General features: G+C 39.4%; 2 protein-coding genes across 2 annotated transcripts; one reads left to right on the top strand and one right to left on the bottom strand.

Moving 5' to 3' along the window:
- The first annotated feature begins 1,804 nt into the window (after positions 1-1,804).
- LOC121845017 (up-regulator of cell proliferation-like) lies at positions 1,805-7,523 on the top strand. The gene is made up of 4 exons (XM_042315702.1): positions 1,805-1,808; positions 2,891-3,020; positions 3,108-5,293; positions 7,510-7,523. Exons 1-4 carry the CDS (start codon positions 1,805-1,807, stop codon positions 7,521-7,523), a joined length of 2,334 nt encoding a protein of 777 aa, XP_042171636.1.
- Positions 7,524-11,478: 3,955 nt separating this feature from the next.
- LOC121845015 (calcium-binding protein 2-like) lies at positions 11,479-17,790 on the bottom strand. Its single transcript, XM_042315699.1, has 3 exons — positions 17,573-17,790; positions 17,243-17,390; positions 11,479-12,528 (listed from the first exon to the last, which is right to left on the bottom strand). The coding sequence occupies exons 1-3, from the start codon at positions 17,642-17,644 to the stop codon at positions 12,503-12,505; spliced, it is 246 nt and encodes an 81-aa protein (XP_042171633.1). The 5' UTR covers positions 17,645-17,790; the 3' UTR covers positions 11,479-12,502.
- Positions 17,791-18,830: the final 1,040 nt, after the last annotated feature.

Raw genomic sequence — 18,830 nt, forward strand, 5'->3', positions numbered from 1 at the left:
AAGCACGGGGGTGGCAGCATCATGTTGTGGGGGTGCTTTGCTACAGGAGGGACTGGAGCACTTTACAAAATAGATGGCATCATGAGGGAGGAAAATTATGTGGACATAGTAAATCAACATCTCAAGACATCAGTCAGGAAGTTAAAGCTTGGTCGCAAATGGGTCTTCCAAATGGACAATGACCCTAAGCATACTTCCAAAGTTGTGGCAAAATGGCCTAAGGACAACAAAGTCAAGGTATTGGAGTGGCCATCACAAAGCCCTGACCTCAATCCTATAGAAATGTTGTGGGCAGAACTGATAAAGCTTGTGTGAGAAAGGAGGCCTACAAACCTGACTCAGTTACACCAGCTCTGTCAGGAGGAATGGGCTAAAATTCACCCAACTTATTGTGGGAAGCTTGTGGAAGGCTACCTGAAACGTTTGACCCAAGTTAAACAATTTCAAGGCTATGCAACCAAATACTAATTGAGTCTATGTAAACTTCTGACCCACTGGGGATGTTAAAGTAAATTAAATGTTGAAAGATAATGATGAAATAATTCCACTCTGAAACCTTAACTGTATGAAATGGATTAGAATCATACAATTATTATCTGATGGTTTGGTTTAGGTTTGGTCAGTAAAATTATATATCTGTACAATATATATTTTATAGCATCTTAAACACAGACTGTCTGAGCAAAATTCGGTGCCGACTTTGCTATGGGCCTCTGAGAGATTTGGGAGAGGGCAGTGAGTACTCCCTATTCTTGAGGGAGGACAGGAAGTGCTTCCCACAGTCTCCCTAATCTTTGTCGGCTGGGTAGTGATACAGTATATGCGTAGGATTCCTACTGTTCGTGTGTGTATGTATGTGCGTATGATATCTGCTGTTTGTGTGGAAGTATGTGCGCCGCTATAAAATGGATGTCTTTGTATTGTGGACTTCAGAACGTTCTCGTGAATAAACTGTACTAACTTTTTGCGTAAGCTGAGTCTTTGACTAATTATTATTATACCCATGGTCATACAAACCTCGGGAATTGGTCAGAGCTATTGATTGATTGATTGTTATTATCATTGGGATTGAAAATTCTCGTTACAGAATGTGATGAAAGAAATAAAAGCTGAAATAAATCCTCTACTATTATTCTGACACTTCACATTCTTAAAAAAAATTAGAGATCCTAACTGACCTAAGACAGAGTTTTTAGTAGGATTAAATGTCAGGAATTGTGAGAAACTGAGTTTAAATGTATTTGGCTAAAGTGTATGTAAACTTCCGACTTCAACTGTATATGCAGGGGGTACCGGTACAGTGTCAATGTGCGGGGGCACCGGTGTCGAGGTAATTATGTACATGTAGGTAGAGTTATTAAAGTGGCTATGCATAAATAACAGAGAGTAGCAGCAGCGTGGGTGGGTGGGGGTGGGTGGGGGCAATGCAAATAGTCTGGGCAGCCATTTGATTAGCTGTTCAGGAGTCTTATGGCTTGGGGGTAGAAGCTGTTTAGAAGCCTCTTGGACCTAGACTTGCCGCTCCGGTACCGCTTGCCCTGCCGTAACAGAGAGAACAGTCTATGATTAGGGTGGCTGGAGTCTTTGACAATTTTTAGGGCCTTCCTCTGACATTTCACGTTGAATTGATGTTAATTGACAACTCAACCAAACGTATATCAAAACTAGACATTGTAAGATGTTGAACTGACATCTGTGCCAAGTGGGGAGAGGGACCATAAAATGTATGCGTAAAGTAGAGGTAAAGAAACATATGCACAGAACATGTGCTACTGAGGTGAAAAAGCATAGGGTTTGTGTAAACATGGGTGAGTTTCATTCCACAATTTTTTTTAGTCTTGGCGCTATTCCTTTTAAATCCAAGTCACATTGAGATTTACTTTGTGATTTTAAATCTAACCTGACCCATCACATTATGTATTACTGCCCCCATCTCGAGTGGAGCAGTGGTTTAGGCACTGCATCTCAGTGCTAGAGGCATTCTAATCCAGGCTGTATCACAACCGGCCATGATTGAGAGTCCCATAGGGCGGCGCACAATTGGCCCAGCGTCGTCCCTGTTTGGCCGGTGTAGGAGGACGTTATTGTAAACAAGAATTTTTCTTAACTGACTCTCCTAGCTAAATAAAATTTAAATATAAAAAGTGATATGCCAAATTACACCCACATAACTATACAACTCAAATGGCTCCTAGCCTTGCATGGTTTCTGTTCTTAACACTAAAACTAAATAGAAATATTTTTGATACAACTAAAACTAAACATGGTTTTAAACATGGTTTAGTTTAGATGTTCAGTATGTGAATCAACTGTTAAATTTAGTGTTATTAAAATGTACACGCACAATGTCTGGGGGAAATAAAAAGGCTATTTGTGGAATGACACTCTTACTATCAGCTCTGGGATTCAAACAATCGCAGATAAACTATATGTGCACTGTGATTAACTTGTTAAGGGGGTTTCAACTTTAGCAAAAATCTGGGGCATTAACCGTGAATGGGATCTCAGCAAACGTCAGTAAAATTGCCATTAAAAGTCTATCACTGTGTTCATGTCGTTAATCTGCATTGGAGTGAATCCTGGCCTCAACCTCAGTGGTAAACTCTGGACTTTTCTTTTGTTTCCTTTGTTTTTGCAGAGCTCAGTCTGGAAATGTATATGCAGAAAGTTGGACTGAAACAGTATTTCAAAGAGAAACTGTCGTTGAATACCATGCTAGCAGTCGATGGCCAGATGTTGGAGGACAACCATGCTCCAACTCTACAGTCCCTACCATTGTGTTTTCTGAAAGAATTGATGAGGGTGAATGTGTCAGCAAGGGATGTGCAGTCTGATGATGAAGATCTTATAAACCCTCTAGACCTCATAACAGCCCTGTTTCTGTGTTCAGATAGTTTCCTGCAGCAGGATATTGCCCTGAAAATGTCCATGTGTCAGTTTGCTGTGCCTCTCCTGCTGCCAAACTGTGAGACAGAACAAAGCACATTGATGCTGTGGGCCATGAGGGACATAGTGAAGAAGTACAGGCCTCATTCAATGAAAGACCAGAAAGGGTATGTTGAGAACAGTATTGTGCTTACTGAACTCCCTATGGTGTCATTTGTTAGACTGGGCAACAGCACATTATCAAAGTCTCAGCTTTTGAATGATGTTCTAAGCTGTTCTCAGCAGAATTACAACACCTTTGTTCACAGTAACATGCCAGCTGGCAACATTCCAAGAACTATTTCTGATGGGTTAGTGGAAATCAGCTGGTACCTGCCCAGTGGCAACCCAAACATTGACGTCTTCACTGAACCTGTGGCTGTAGCTAATCTTCGTGGTGATATCCAGGATTTTCAGACCCAGTTCTCTTTCCTCTGCGAGACGTCAGCAGCAGTGTTTGTGTTCTGTGATGATTTGGGCTCTGACAGCAGTATTCTGAACATCCAGAAGATGAAAGATCGACTGTTCATTGTCTGCAACTCTGAGGCTAAGAGCTATGATGCAGCAACATTTGAGAAACACTCTGATGGCATAATAAGGAAAGACAGGCAAATGAACAACGCACAGCTTGTGAAGAAGCTCCGGTCTACAGTCACAGACGTCATGCAGGCAAACCCACACAAAACTAAAGTGGAGGATATGCGTGTTGTTGCGCATGAGTTGGGTATCCCTGTGGATGAAGATGATGAAATCTGTCTGAAAGCCAAGAAAAGGGCAGCTTTAATTACAGATCAAATCTCTTGCATACCAAGCTATAAGGACAGCCAGCTACCGTTACAGGGAGAGACATGGAAAAGTCTGACTGCACTGGAGAAAGAGGAGGTCAAACTGAAAAAAGCAGGTGATAAGGACATTGAAATTTACAAGAGTGAACTCAAGCAAGAGAAATATGAACTCAGGAAGAAGCAGCTGTCTTTTGGCATTAGTGACAGTATGAAACATTTTGTGGAAGGTTTGAGGACTTCCAAAGAAGAGCGCTCCTATTTCCTAAAGTGGATGAAGCTCAATCTGGACAACCTTTCAAGAACACATCTGTCCTGTCACAGAGAAAAATATAAAGAACTGTGTCAGATTTCCCCAGACAAGAAAGACCTCATTGCCGATTTAGACAAACAGATCTCAAACAGTTCCTTAGGAACTGAACATTTCTTAAGGGAAGTTGGACAGATGTACGAGGCAACCATGTCCTCTGAAAGCAGTGAGACTCAAAAGTATGTTCAAGGACTGCCAGGAATCTGTGCCCAGTTAATGTTGGATGGGTTTCCACTGGAGCTGATGGATGGTGATGCATCAAACATCCCAATGATGTGGATATCAGATGTTCTGCAGGAGCTCCACTCTTTGACTATGTCAAACAGTAAGATCCGGGTGGTTTCTGTTTTAGGGGTCCAAAGCACAGGGAAGTCCACTCTCCTCAACACCATGTTTGGAGTCCAGTTTGCTGTCAGCAGTGGAAGATGCACCAGAGGGGCCTTCATGCAGCTTATCAAAGTCAAAGAGGAATTCAGGGATGAACTAAAATGTGACTTCATCATGGTTATTGACACAGAGGGGCTAAAGGGACTTCAATCTACCCACCTTACTGGCAATTATCAGCATGATAATGAACTAGCCACACTTTTGGTAGGACTGAGTGACATCTCTATTGTGAATATTGCTATGGAGAACACCACAGATATGAAAGACACAATGCAGATTGTAGCCCATGCTTTCCTCAGGATGAAAGAATTAGGGAAGAAGCCCAGGTGTCAGTTTGTGCATCAGAATGTTGCAGATATATCTGCTCATGACAAAAACATTTGGGACAGGAAGCTCCTTCTTGAGCAGCTGAATGAGATGACAATTGTAGCAAGCAGGATGGAAAATACAGGTGACGACATTAAGTTTACTGACATCATAGACTATAGTTTTGAGGACACATGTTACATCCCAGGTCTCTGGCATGGCAGTCCACCCATGGCACCTGTCAATGAGGGATACAGTGAAGCTGTGGCCAATTTCAAGAAGAAGTTGATTAATGCGTTCAAAAAGGAGGAAGCCGTAAACGCACAAACAATCCCAGCGTTACAGTATGAGATCATACGTTTATGGACGTCAATTAAATTTGAGAACTTCATCTTTAGTTTCCGCAACAGCATTGTGGCTGAGGCATATACCAAGCTGTGTGTGGAGTTTGATCGATGGGACAGAGCCTTCCAAAAGCACATGCACACCTGGCTGATCAAAGCAGAAACCAGGGTGGCAAACTACGGCATAAAAGGGTCTGAACAGGAGTCTGGCCTGGATGACCTTTTAAACAGTTTGAAGAGTGAGGCTAGGGATGAGCTAGATAGAGAGGGGAAAAAAATTCTCAACAATGTGACTTCCTATTACAATAGAGAAGAAGGGAATGTGGATCTGGTCGAGAAGTATAGGAGTGATTTTATCATAAAAGCAAAGAGTCACAAAAATGTGACTGATAGTGTTGTCAGAAAAAAACTACAGATTGCGGTGGACATAAAAAAATGCACAATCCAGGTAGACGAGATTAAGAAAAATAATAGAAATACTCTTGACAAGAAAGTCTCTGACCTTGTTGAAAACTTTAATGGATTTGATAATCCATTGCAAAACCAACAACTTGAGGAAGAATTTGATAAGATGTGGAATAAAACCATTGGGGAGCTGTCATTCAAGGGTCTAGAGAAACAAAATATTGCCTCAAGTGTCCATCAGCAACTGTATCAGAATCTAGAAAATGGATGCAATACAGTTCTGGAAATGTTAGCAATAGCAGGCCCTCTTGAGAAATGTGGACTTGAAGAATTTCAAGTAAAAAGTGGACACAACATGGTGAAGAAGTTCATGAAGGGATTGAAGAAGAGACTAGACAAGAGTGCATATCAATCTCAAATAGCATTAGAGCGCAAAACTCAAATGAGAGCCCACGGCATCATAGACCACAGTAGACGGTTTGTGATGAAGAAGGTGAATGCAAAGACAGACTACCATAGCACATACATCACAGAACTTCTAGAATTGATTGAGGAGAACCTTAAACGAGATCATGAATTGCATTTCAGTCCAGAATTGTGTGCATCTCTCAAGATACACATTTGTGGGCATGCAGCAAGAGAGTTCCAGAAAATGCACGATTCTTTCATCAAAGACAATGATCCCCGACAAAGCCTGGAGAAACTGAAACCACAGTACTTGGCTGACTTCAAGGACCTATTCTACAATAGAGACCAGTGCAAAAGGAAGGCTGAAGAGTTCACCAAACTCTGTCTTGAACCTGCAGTGAAGGAGTACATAACCAAATCCCTTGGACAAGATATATATGATGAATTACTTTCAAACTGTGGTGATGTTTTCAGCACAAGGAGTTCTTTCCAGTGTTCCATGCTAAAATGCCTATTATGTGGAGATTTCCAGACATTTGTGAAGTACACAGACTACTATGAGGGATTTGTATTTGAGTTTATTTTGACTTACATACTTAGATACCTTTCAAATAGAAGCATGGATGAAAAGGACATCAGCATCATTACTAACATGGAGGTCCAACACTTAAAGACAATCAGTAGACAGATAAAGAAGGCTGTTGAGAAATCCCTGCAAACTGGCTCTGACAGACCAGATGAAAATGGTGAGGGTGACCTGAATTTGGACCAATTCACACAGGATTTACGCTCAGAATTGTCTAGCTTGCTGGTTATTCATACTGATACAACTGGGATGACTTCCAAGACCAAAGAAGGGAATTTAAAGACCAAGGAGTTTTCTGACATGCTGTTATCATCTGTAGAGGAGATGGAGAACCGTCTCAGTGATGAATTTCACAAAGATCAAGATGTGTTCAAGACATTGTCCAGTCTACCTGACCCTCCTCAGGAAAAGCTTTTAAAAAAAATGTGGGGCTGTGGGAGACAGTGTCCATTCTGCAAGGCCCACTGTGATGAAGATATGATGGATCATTCAATGCACTCTGCTTCGATTCATCGACCAGATGGACTTGGAGGGTATAAATGGAGTGACTCCGATAAACTTAGCACAGACATATGCTCATGTCTCATTAACAACAAAAATCAGTTCTGCAGTGTCGAGACAAAAGGGAAATTCTGTTCATATAAGAAATATCAGAAATTTTTCAGAGACTGGAATATCAAGCCAGACGTCACTCAGACCGCCGCAGACTACTGGAAGTTCCTCATTGTGAAGTACAATGAGGAGTATGCAGGGATGCATTATGCCTTGCCAGCTGATTTGCCAGGAGACTGGAGTTCCATCACAATGAAACAGGCTAAGGACAGCTTGGAAGAGACATTTAACACCAAATCACAGGGGATCATAAGTCATCCTAGGAAAAACATCCTAGGAAAAGCAGCACAGTCTGGTGTGGCTCCACTGGAATTTATGTAAATGTTTATAATTTAGCTACAGCATAAAGAGAGTTTGAAAGAAGATTTATTGAAATTTCCACCCACGAACATGAAACAATATGAGACCCTGATGTTAAGTGTTACCAACTCCTCTCTTGAGTAGAAAAGGTGCTATAAGGAAGGAAGGAAAATGTATATTACTTCTGCTCACATCTCACTTCCAGACATGACTTTGACATGGCTTGATTAGTGCTTTGATGAAGAGCGTTCATGAGAGCTCGTATGTTCAAGGTTTTCTTCATTGAGAAAAGTCCTACGGGTGGTCAAAGTTCATATGGGTAATCAATTCTGTTGTTCCTGTGGCTTGGCCTATACATAAAAAATTAAGAAAACAAAAATTGCAAAGCATAGACATAGGACAGACACATATAAACTCAGCAAAAAAAAGAAACATCCTCCCACTGTCAATTGCGTTTATTTTCAGCAAACTTAACGTGTAAATATTTATATGAACATAAGATTCAACAACTGAGACAAACTGAACAAGTTCCACAGATATGTGACTAACAGAAATGGAATAATGTGTCCCTGAACAAAGGGGGGTCAAAAGTAACAGTGACTGTCAGTATCTGGTGTGGCCACCAACTGCATTAAGTACTGCAGTGCATCTCCTCCTCATGGACTGCACTAGATTTGCCTGTTTTTGCTGTGAGATGTTACCCCACTCTTCCAACAAGGCACCTGCAAGTTCCTGGACATTTCTGGGGGGAATGGCACTAGCCTTCACCCTTCAATCCAACAGGTTCCAGTGTAACACTAATTTCTTCAATGATAAACGCGAATCCGACCATCACCCCTGGTGAGACAACTGCGACTCGTCAGTGAAGAGCACTTTTTGCCAGTCCTGTCTGGTCCAGCGACGGTGGGTTTGTGCCCATAGGCAACGTTGTTGCCGGTGATGTCTGGTGAGGACCTGCGTTACAACAGGCCAACAAGCCCTCAGTCCAGCCTCTCTCACCCTATTGCGGACAGTCTGAGCACTGATGGAGGGATTGTGCTTTCTTGGTGTAACTCGGGCAGGTGTTGTTGCCATCCTGTACCTGTCCCGCAGGTGTGATGTTCAGATATACCGATCCTGTGCAGGTGTTGTTACACGTGGTCTGCCACTGCAAGGACAATCAGCTGTCTGTCCTGTCTCCCTGTAGTGCTGTCTTAGGCGTCTCACAGTACGACATTGCAATTTATTACCATGGCCTCATCTGCAGTCCTCATGCCTCCTTGCAGCATGCTAAAGGCACGTTCACGCAGAAGGGCCTCTTCAGTGTACTAAGTGTTTAAACCCTTTTACAATGAAGATCTGTGAAGTTTTTTGATTTTTTACGAATGATCTTTGAAAGACAGGGTCCTGAAAAGGGGACATTTATTTTTTTTGCTGAGTTTAGGTATGTCATGGATGACTGGATATGTTGAATAGCTTTGCTGCATATCATACTATTGCCATACCGGAACATGATATTCATTGCGAAACATCTGCCTTCAAGATGGAATTTTTGATACAGAACTTGTTGGAGGTTACAAGGACTCAATGATGAATAGGAGTTTGGGATGAGATTATGTAGGTTGATACATTTTCTAATTAACTTTTTATGATGCAATGGTTGAAGTCGATGATCTGTGTATTATGAGAATGATTACGTTGGAAAAAGTATCCCTCGTCCATTTGGGAATCCATCACTCCTGCATATTTTGTTGTTTGTGAAAACATTCATTTTCTAGGGTTTGTATGATTCATTTGTATTATTTTCAAAATAATTTAAAGTACATTGTTTATTGTAAAGGATGACATATTCTATTTCCACACACCTCCCATGAGTTGCATCTCCAGAGAAAAATTATGTATATTTTTTGGGGCGAATACAATTTTTAGACATTGTTTGCAAATGTTTATAAGGGCACAAGGCGGGAGGCAGACGGTTTGAGTCTTTGATATTCATTAATCAATCCAAAAGGGGTAGGCAAGAGAATGGTCGTGGACAGGCAAAGCTCTAAACCAGTTCAGAGTCCAGGAGGTAAAGAGTGGCAGGCAGGCTCGAGGTCAGAGCAGGCAGTATGGTCAGACAGGTGGGTACGGAGTCCAGAAAACAGGCAAGGGTCAAAACCGGGAGGACTAGCAAAAAGAGAATAGAAGCAGGAGTGGGGGAAAACACGCTGGTTGACTTGAAAGACATACAAGACGAACTGGCACAGAGAGACAGGAAACACAGGGATAAATACACTGGGAAAATAAGCGACACCTGGGGTGTGACAATGTTAAAACCAGAAACGACTGTAAAGTTTTGAAAAGAAATAACTATACATACAACTTTATATGTTTTTTGTTTTTACTGTCTTAAATATTAAATTCTGGTTATTTGTATTTTCATTTTATTTAATAACATTCGATTGTTAAGGATGCATTGTCATAGAATATATATTGTGTACACATTCAGTGAGCAGTATGCCCAGAAATTATGCAGATTTTGTTTTGTGAATGATGTTTTATTGAATTTGGGTTTATCAAGGCCCGAAGTCAAACAGTGTATTGTTAATACATTGCCTCCAGATTTTACTGAAAAATACTGTACACCAGAAACTACTGTAAAGCTTTGAAAAACAATGATACATCGTTTTATAGTTATACAATTATATTGGAATTGTTGTCTGAAAAATTACTTGGTTCAACAAATACATTTACACGATTTGTATAAACATCTTGATTAGAATTGAATGAAGACTATGTTCATTGTGATAAACATAATTAAAAACAGTACACAAGTGTAACGGTTTTCTTGTGTAGGAGGAGAGGCGGACCAAAATGCAGCGTGGTTATTATTCATGGTTCTTTAATAAAGAAACTCTACATGAATAAACTAACAAAACCAAGAAATGTGAAAAACCAGAACAGCCCTATCTGGTGCAAACACAGAGACAGGAACAATCACCCACAAACCCCAACACCAAACAGGCTACCTAAATATGGTTCCCAATCAGAGACAATGACTAACACCTGCCTCTGATTGAGAACCATATCAGGCCAAACACAGAAATAGACAAACTAGACACACAACATAGAATGCCCACTCAGATCACACCCTGACCAAACAAAACATAAACATACAAAGCAAACTATGGTCAGGGTATGACAACAAGAAGCATAACTAATTATGAAAGAAAGGTAACTTTTGATTGTTTGAGCTTTGATATTGTTTATCTTTGGTTTCATTTAGTTTTATCTTGTATATCATTCATTTTCTTTTCAGTGATGGACTAAAGGGATCCATAGATCAGTGCAGACTGTACATACTGTTATTGTAAATATTGTCCATTAGAGATTTACACCCATGTGACTTTATATGTAATTCTATGTTTTACACCATTACACAAATCCTCTTAAACAGATGCATACATAATGTACTGTACATTGTGAAAGGCTTTCATATTATGAAACAATGATTTTTTATTTTTGTTTAGTTTTGGAAGAGAGCATTCTAGTCCACATTGTATTGAGGGCTACTGTAGTTACATTATATTGAGGGCTACTGTAGTTACATTGTATTGAGGGCTACTGTAGGTACATTGTATTGAGGGCTACTGTAGTTACATTGTATTGAGGGCTACTGTAGTTACATTGTATTGAGGGATACTGTAGTTACATTGTATTGAGGGCTACTGTAGTTACATTGTATTGAGGGCTACTGTAGGTACATTGTATTGAGGGCTACTGTAGTTACATTATATTGAGGGCTACTGTAGTTACATTGTATTGAGGGCTACTGTAGTTACATTGTATTGAGGGCTACTGTAGTTACATTGTATTGAGGGCTACTGTAGTTACATTGTATTGAGGGCTACTGTAGGTACATTGTATTGAGGGCTACTGTAGTTACATTGTATTGAGGGCTACTGTAGTTACATTGTATTGAGGGCTACTGTAGGTACATTGTATTGAGGGCTACTGTAGTTACATTGTATTGAGGGCTACTGTAGTTACATTGTATTGAGGGCTACTGTAGGTACATTGTATTGAGGGCTACTGTAGGTACATTGTATTGAGGGCTACTGTAGGTACATTATATTGAGGGCTACTGTAGTTACATTGTATTGAGGATACTGTAGTTACATTATATTGAGGGCTACTGTAGTTACATTGTATTGAGGGCTACTGTAGGTACATTGTATTGAGGGCTACTGTAGTTACATTGTATTGAGGGCTACTGTAGTTACATTGTATTGAGGGATACTGTAGGTAGTTACATTATATTGAGGGCTACTGTAGGTAGTTACATTGTATTGAGGGCTACTGTAGGTAGTTACATTGTATTGAGGGCTACTGTAGGTAGTTACATTGTATTGAGGGCTACTGTAGGTAGTTACATTGAATTGAGGGCTACTGTAGGTAGTTACATTGTATTGAGGGCTACTATTCATTTCCATCATGTAACAACTGAATTATTCTCTTGTTTATGTTATTTGTCTCAGATTTGTCAAATGTGAAGAATGTCTTATTAAGTCATATTAAGTATATACAGTACATACAATCTCAGCTTTCTTTTATTGTAGAAAAAACAAATTATATGATTACTCTACTAAACATCAAACTAACAAGGATGTATGGTTCAACATTTGTCATTAAATAAAAAATAAAAAAATGGTCACCAAGTTCATTTGAAAGAAAACAAATTAAATAAATTAAACGATTTGAATGAACATTTATTCTAATTCTACTGATAATGTCAACATCAGTATTATATAATCAGACCATTACTCTCCTCTTTAATAAAACATGATGTATAATCTATCAATAAATCCATGTTTGTTAACTGATAACATAGTGTAGCACTTTAAACATAATGCATGAAAAGCACTTTACAAATAAAAGTATTATTGTAATATTAGTTATATAACAAAAAAATACATACTGTATTATTAGGGATTGTTGCTATAGCAATGAAAATAAGTACTAACAAATACCCTAACAACATGAAATATTTGTACATCAATAATACTGTACATGTACAACAACATACTGAGGATTGGACCATAACATCTAACAGAGGAGGTTATGTTGTTTACTAATCTCTTAAAGTCATGTCAACGTGGTCTTCTGGCCAGGAGAATCAGCGAGACATCATCCTGACAAACTCTGTAGAAAGAACACAAAATATGACTATTAGTATGGTATCAGAAAGACATCCTGACAAACTCTGGAGAGAGAACACAAACTATGATCTAAGGTTTTATTAGTATAGTGACAACACTGAGTATGAGTATAGTGACAACACAGTGAGTAATAATATAGTGACAACACAGTGATTATTATAGTGACAAAACAGTGAGTATTATAGTAACAACACCGTGAGTAATAATATAGTGACAACACGGTGAGTATTATAGTGACAACACGGTGAGTATTATAGTGACAACATGGTGAGTATTATAGTGCCAACATGGTGAGTATGAGTATAGTGACAACATGGTGAGTATTAGTATAGTGACAACACAGTGAGTATTATAGTGACAACACAGTGAGTAATAATATAGTGACAACATGGTGAGTATTATAGTGACAACACAGTGAGTAATAATATAGTGACAACATGGTGAGTATTATAGTGACAACACAGTGAGTATTATAGTGACAACATGGTGAGTATTATAGTGGCAACACGGTGAGTAATAATATAGTGACAACACAGTGAGTAATAGTATAGTGACAACATGGTGAGTATTATAGTGACAACACAGTGATTATTATAGTGACAACACAGTGAGTAATAATATAGTGACAACATGGTGAGTATTATAGTGGCAACACGGTGAGTAATAATATAGTGACAACACAGTGAGTAATATTATAGTGACAACATAGTGAGTATTATAGTGACAACACAGTGAGTAATAATATAGTGACAACACGGTGAGTAATAGTATAGTGACAACACAGTGAGTATTATAGTGACAACACAGTGAGTAATAATATAGTGACAGCATGGTGAGTATTATAGTGACAACACAGTGAGTAATAGTATAGTGACAACACAGTGAGTAATAGTATAGTGACAACACAGTGAGTAATAATATAGTGACAACATGGTGAGTATTATAGTGACAACACGGTGAGTATTATAGTGACAACATGGTGAGTAATAATATAGTGACAACATGGTGAGTATTAGTATAGTGACAACACAGTGAGTAATAGTATAGTGACAACACAGTGAGTATTATAGTGACAACATGGTGAGTAATAATATAGTGACAACACAGTGAGTATTATAGTGACAACACTGAGTAATAATATAGTGACAACATGGTGAGTATTATAGTGACAACATGGTGAGTAATATTATAGTGACAACATAGTGAGTATTATAGTGACAACACAGTGAGTAATAATATAGTGACAACACAGTGAGTATTATAGTGACAACACAGTGAGTAATAATATAGTGACAGCATGGTGAGTATTATAGTGACAACACAGTGAGTAATAATATAGTGACAACACAGTGAGTAATAGTATAGTGACAACACAGTGAGTAATAATATAGTGACAACATGGTGAGTATTAGTGACAACATGGTGAGTATTATAGTGACAACATGGTGAGTATTATAGTGACAACATGGTGAGTATTATAGTGACAACATGGTGAGTATTATAGTGGCAACATAGTGAGTAATAATATAGTGACAACACAGTGAGTAATAATATAGTGACAACATGGTGAGTATTATAGTGACAACACGGTGCGTGTTATAGTGACAACATGGTGAGTATTATAGTGACAACACAGTGAGTAATAATATAGTAACAACACAGTGAGTAATAATATAGTGACAACACAGTGAGTAATAGTATAGTGACAACACGGTGAGTAATAGTATAGTGACAACACGGTGAGTAAATGTATAGTGACAACACAGTGAGTAATAGTATAGTGACAACACAGTGAGTAATAGTATAGTGACAACACAGTGAGTAATAGTATAGTGACAACACGGTGAGTATTATAGTGACAACACAGTGAGTAATAGTATAGTGACAACACAGTGAGTAATAATATAGTGACAACATGGTGAGTATTATAGTGACAACATGGTGAGTATTATAGTGACAACATGGTGAGTATTATAGTGACAACATGGTGAGTATTATAGTGACAACATGGTGAGTATTATACTGACAACATGGTGAGTATTATAGTGACAACACAGTGAGTATTATAGTGACAACATGGTGAGTAATAATATAGTGACAACACGGTAAGTAATAATATAGTGACAACATGGTGAGTATTATAGTGACAACATGGTGAGTAATAATATAGTGACAACACAGTGAGTAGTATAGTGACAACACAGTGAGTAATAATATAGTGACAACACGGTGAGTAATAGTATAGTGACAACACAGTGAGTAATAATATAGTGACAACACAGTGAGTAATAATATAGTGACAACATGGTGAGTATTATAGTGACAACACGGTGAGTATTATAGTGACAACACAGTGAGTAATAATATAGTGACAACATGGTGAGTATTATAGTGACAACACGGTGAGTATTATAGTGACAACATGGTGAGTAATAATATAGTGACAACATGGTGAGTATTAGTATAGTGACAACACAGTGAGTATTATAGTGACAACATGGTGAGTAATAATATAGTGACAACACAGTGAGTATTATAGTGGCAACACAGTGAGTAATAATATAGTGACAACACACTGAGTAATAGTATAGTGACAACACAGTGAGTATTATAGTGACAACACAGTGAGTATTATAGTGACAACACTGAGTAATAATATAGTGACAACATGGTGAGTATTATAGTGACAACATGGTGAGTATTATAGTGACAACATGGTGAGTATTATAGTGACAACATGGTGAGTATTATAGTGACAACATGGTGAGTATTATAGTGACAACACAGTGAGTAATAATATAGTGACAACACAGTGAGTATTATAGTGGCAACATAGTGAGTAATAATATAGTGACAACACAGTGAGTAATAATATAGTGACAACACAGTGAGTAATAATATAGTGACAACACAGTGAGTAATAGTATAGTGACAACACGGTGAGTAATAGTATAGTGACAACACGGTGAGTAAATGTATAGTGACAACACAGTGAGTAATAGTATAGTGACAACACAGTGAGTAATAGTATAGTGACAACACAGTGAGTAATAATATAGTGACAACACGGTGAGTATTATAGTGACAACATGGTGAGTATTATAGTGACAACACGGTGAGTAATAATATAGTGACAACACGGTAAGTAATAATATAGTGACAACATGGTGAGTAATAATATAGTGACAACACAGTGAGTAATAGTATAGTGACAACACAGTGAGTATTATAGTGACAACACGGTGAGTAATAATATAGTGACAACACAGTGAGTAATAATATAGTGACAACACAGTGAGTAATAATATAGTGACAACACAGTGAGTAATAATATAGTGACAACACAGTGAGTATTATAGTGACAACACGGTGAGTAATAATATAGTGACAACACAGTGAGTAATAATATAGTGACAACACAGTGAGTAATAATATAGTGACAACACAGTGAGTATTATAGTGACAACACAGTGAGTAGTATAGTGACAACACAGTGAGTAATAGTATAGTGACAACACAGTGAGTATTATAGTGACAACACGGCGAGTAATAATATAGTGACAACATGGTGCGTATTATAGTGACAACATGGTGCGTATTATAGTGACAACATGGTGCGTATTATAGTGACAACATGTTGAGTATTATAGTGACAACACAGTGAGTAATAGTATAGTGACAACACAGTGAGTAATAGTATAGTGACAACACAGTGAGTAATAGTATAGTGACAACACAGTGAGTAATAATATAGTGACAACACAGTGAGTATTATAGTGACAACACAGTGAGTATTATAGTGACAACACAGTGAGTAATAATATAGTGACAACACAGTGAGTAATAATATAGTGTCAACACAGTGAGTATTAGTATAGTGACAAAATGGTGAGTAATAGTATAGTGACAACATGGTGAGTAATAGTATAGTGACAAAATGGTGAGCATGAGTATAGTGACAACACCGAGTATTAGCATAGTGACAACATGGTGAGTTTGGTGACAACATTGTGCGTTTTAGTATAGTGACAACATGGTGAGTTTGGTGACAACATGGTGAGTATTAGTATAGTGACAACATGGTGAGTAATAGAATAGTGACAACATGGTGAGTAATAGAATAGTGACAACAATGAGTATGAGTATAGTGACAACAATGAGTATAAGTATAGTGACAACACGTTGAGTATGAGTATAGTGACAACATGGTGAGTAAAAGAATAGTGACAACATGGTGAGTATTAGTACAGTGACAACATGGTGAGTAATAGAATAGTGACACCATGGTGAGTAATAGAATAGTGACAACATGGTGAGCATTGTTGTCACAACATTGTGAGTTTAGTATGGTGAAACAGAGTGAACATAGTATTGTAGCAGAGAGCAACCTTCATCATATCTCATGTCACATTTCCTCTCTGATCCATTAGTTCTCCCCTAATCCCCTCTCTCCTTCTTTCTCTTAGTTTCTTTCTACTCCTCTCCACACCCTTTCCTCCCGCTCCCTTCCCTCCCCCTTTCTCCCCTCCTCACTCACCCTCTCTCCCCTTTCAAGTTCACCAAATTGTCTCCTTTTCTCTTCCCTCTTTCTCCTCTCTCCCCCTCCTACTCCCCCTCTCTCCCATTCCCCTCATAGTCCACCAAACTGTCCCACTCTCCCCTCACCTTCTCCCCCTCATCCCCCTATCTCCCCTCACCCTCAAAGTCGAGCAAGCCATCCCCGTTGAGGTCGACATCTCGGAGGATCTCGTCGATCTCTGGTTGGTTGAGCTGCTCCCCCACCAGCTTTTTCATGGCCTCCTTCAGTTCAGCCAGGCTTATCTGACCGTCCCCGTTAGAGTCAAACTGGAGAAGAAGACAGACGGGGAGGAGGAGGACAGGAGGAAGTACAGTGAGGTGAGGGAGAGAGAGTGGTAGAAAGGGAGGGGGGAGGAGAGATTAAATGGATAGAAAGAGCAGGTTAAGAGAAAATAACTTATTTAATTTGTGTAAACAGATATAATAAGATTAAAGTTGTCTCTCCGTACTTCTTTGAAAGCATCCCTGAGCTCCTTCACTCCAATCATGTCTGCTGTCTCTGCCAACATTTTAGGACCCATCAGCTCCACAAAGTCCTCAAAGTCCACTCTGCCGCCACCTAGAGGGAAACAAGAGTCATTACAGAAATGGTCACAGGGGTGATGAAGAGCTGAAGAGCTTCAAATACCACACAGAGGGTATGCCCTCGCTTCTTCTGGTTAATGTGTGTGTGTGTGTGTGTGTGTGTGTGTGTGTGTGCTGCATGCATGCACACTCACAATGTGTGCATGTGCAGTATATCACAAAAGTGAGTACACCCCTCACATCTTTGTAAATATTTGAGTATATATTTTCATGTGACAACACTGAAGAAATGACACTTTGCTACAATGTAAAGTAATGAGTGTACAGCTTGTATAACAGTGTAAATTTGCTGTCCCCTCAAAATAACTCAACACACAGCCATTAATGTCTAAACCGCTGGCAACAAAAGTGAGTACACCTCTAAGTGAAAATGTCCAAATTGGGCCCAATTTAGCCATTTTCCCTCCCCGGTGTCATGTGACTCGTTAGTGTTACAAGGTCTCAGGTGTCAATGGGGAGCAGGTGTGTTAAATTTGGTGTCATCGCTCTCACACTCCCTCATACTGACTGGTCACTGGAAGTTCAACATTGGATCTGAAAAAAATAATTGTTGCTCTATATAAAGATGGCCTGGGCTATAAGAAGACTGCCAAGACCCTGACACTGAGCTGCAGCACGGTGGCCAAGACCATACAGCGGTTTAACTGGACAGGTTCCACTCAGAACAGGCCTCGCCATGGTCGACCAACGAAGTTGAGTGCACGTGCTCAGCGTCGTATCCAGAGGTTGTCTTTGGGAAATAGACGTATGAGTGCTGCCAGCATTGCTGCAGAGGTTGAAGGGGTGGGGGGTCAGCCTGTCAGTGCTCAGACCATACGCCGTACACTGCATCAAATTGGTCTGCATGGCTGTCATCCCAGAAGGAAGCCTCTTCTAAAGATGATGATGCACAAGAAAGCCCGCAAACAGTTTGCTGAAGACAAGCAGACTAAGGACATGGATTACTGGAACCATGTCCTGTGGTCTGATGAGAGCAAGATGAACTTATTTGGTTCAGATGGTGTCAAGCGTGTGTGGCGGCAACCAGGTGAGGACTACAGAGACAAGTGTGTCTTGCCTACAGTCAAGCATGGTGGTGGGAGTGTCATGGTCTGGGGCTGCATGAGTGCTGCCGGCACTGGG

This window comes from Oncorhynchus tshawytscha, unplaced genomic scaffold (assembly GCF_018296145.1).
Source record: "Oncorhynchus tshawytscha isolate Ot180627B unplaced genomic scaffold, Otsh_v2.0 Un_contig_3536_pilon_pilon, whole genome shotgun sequence".
Classification (NCBI taxonomy): Eukaryota; Metazoa; Chordata; class Actinopteri; order Salmoniformes; family Salmonidae; genus Oncorhynchus; species Oncorhynchus tshawytscha.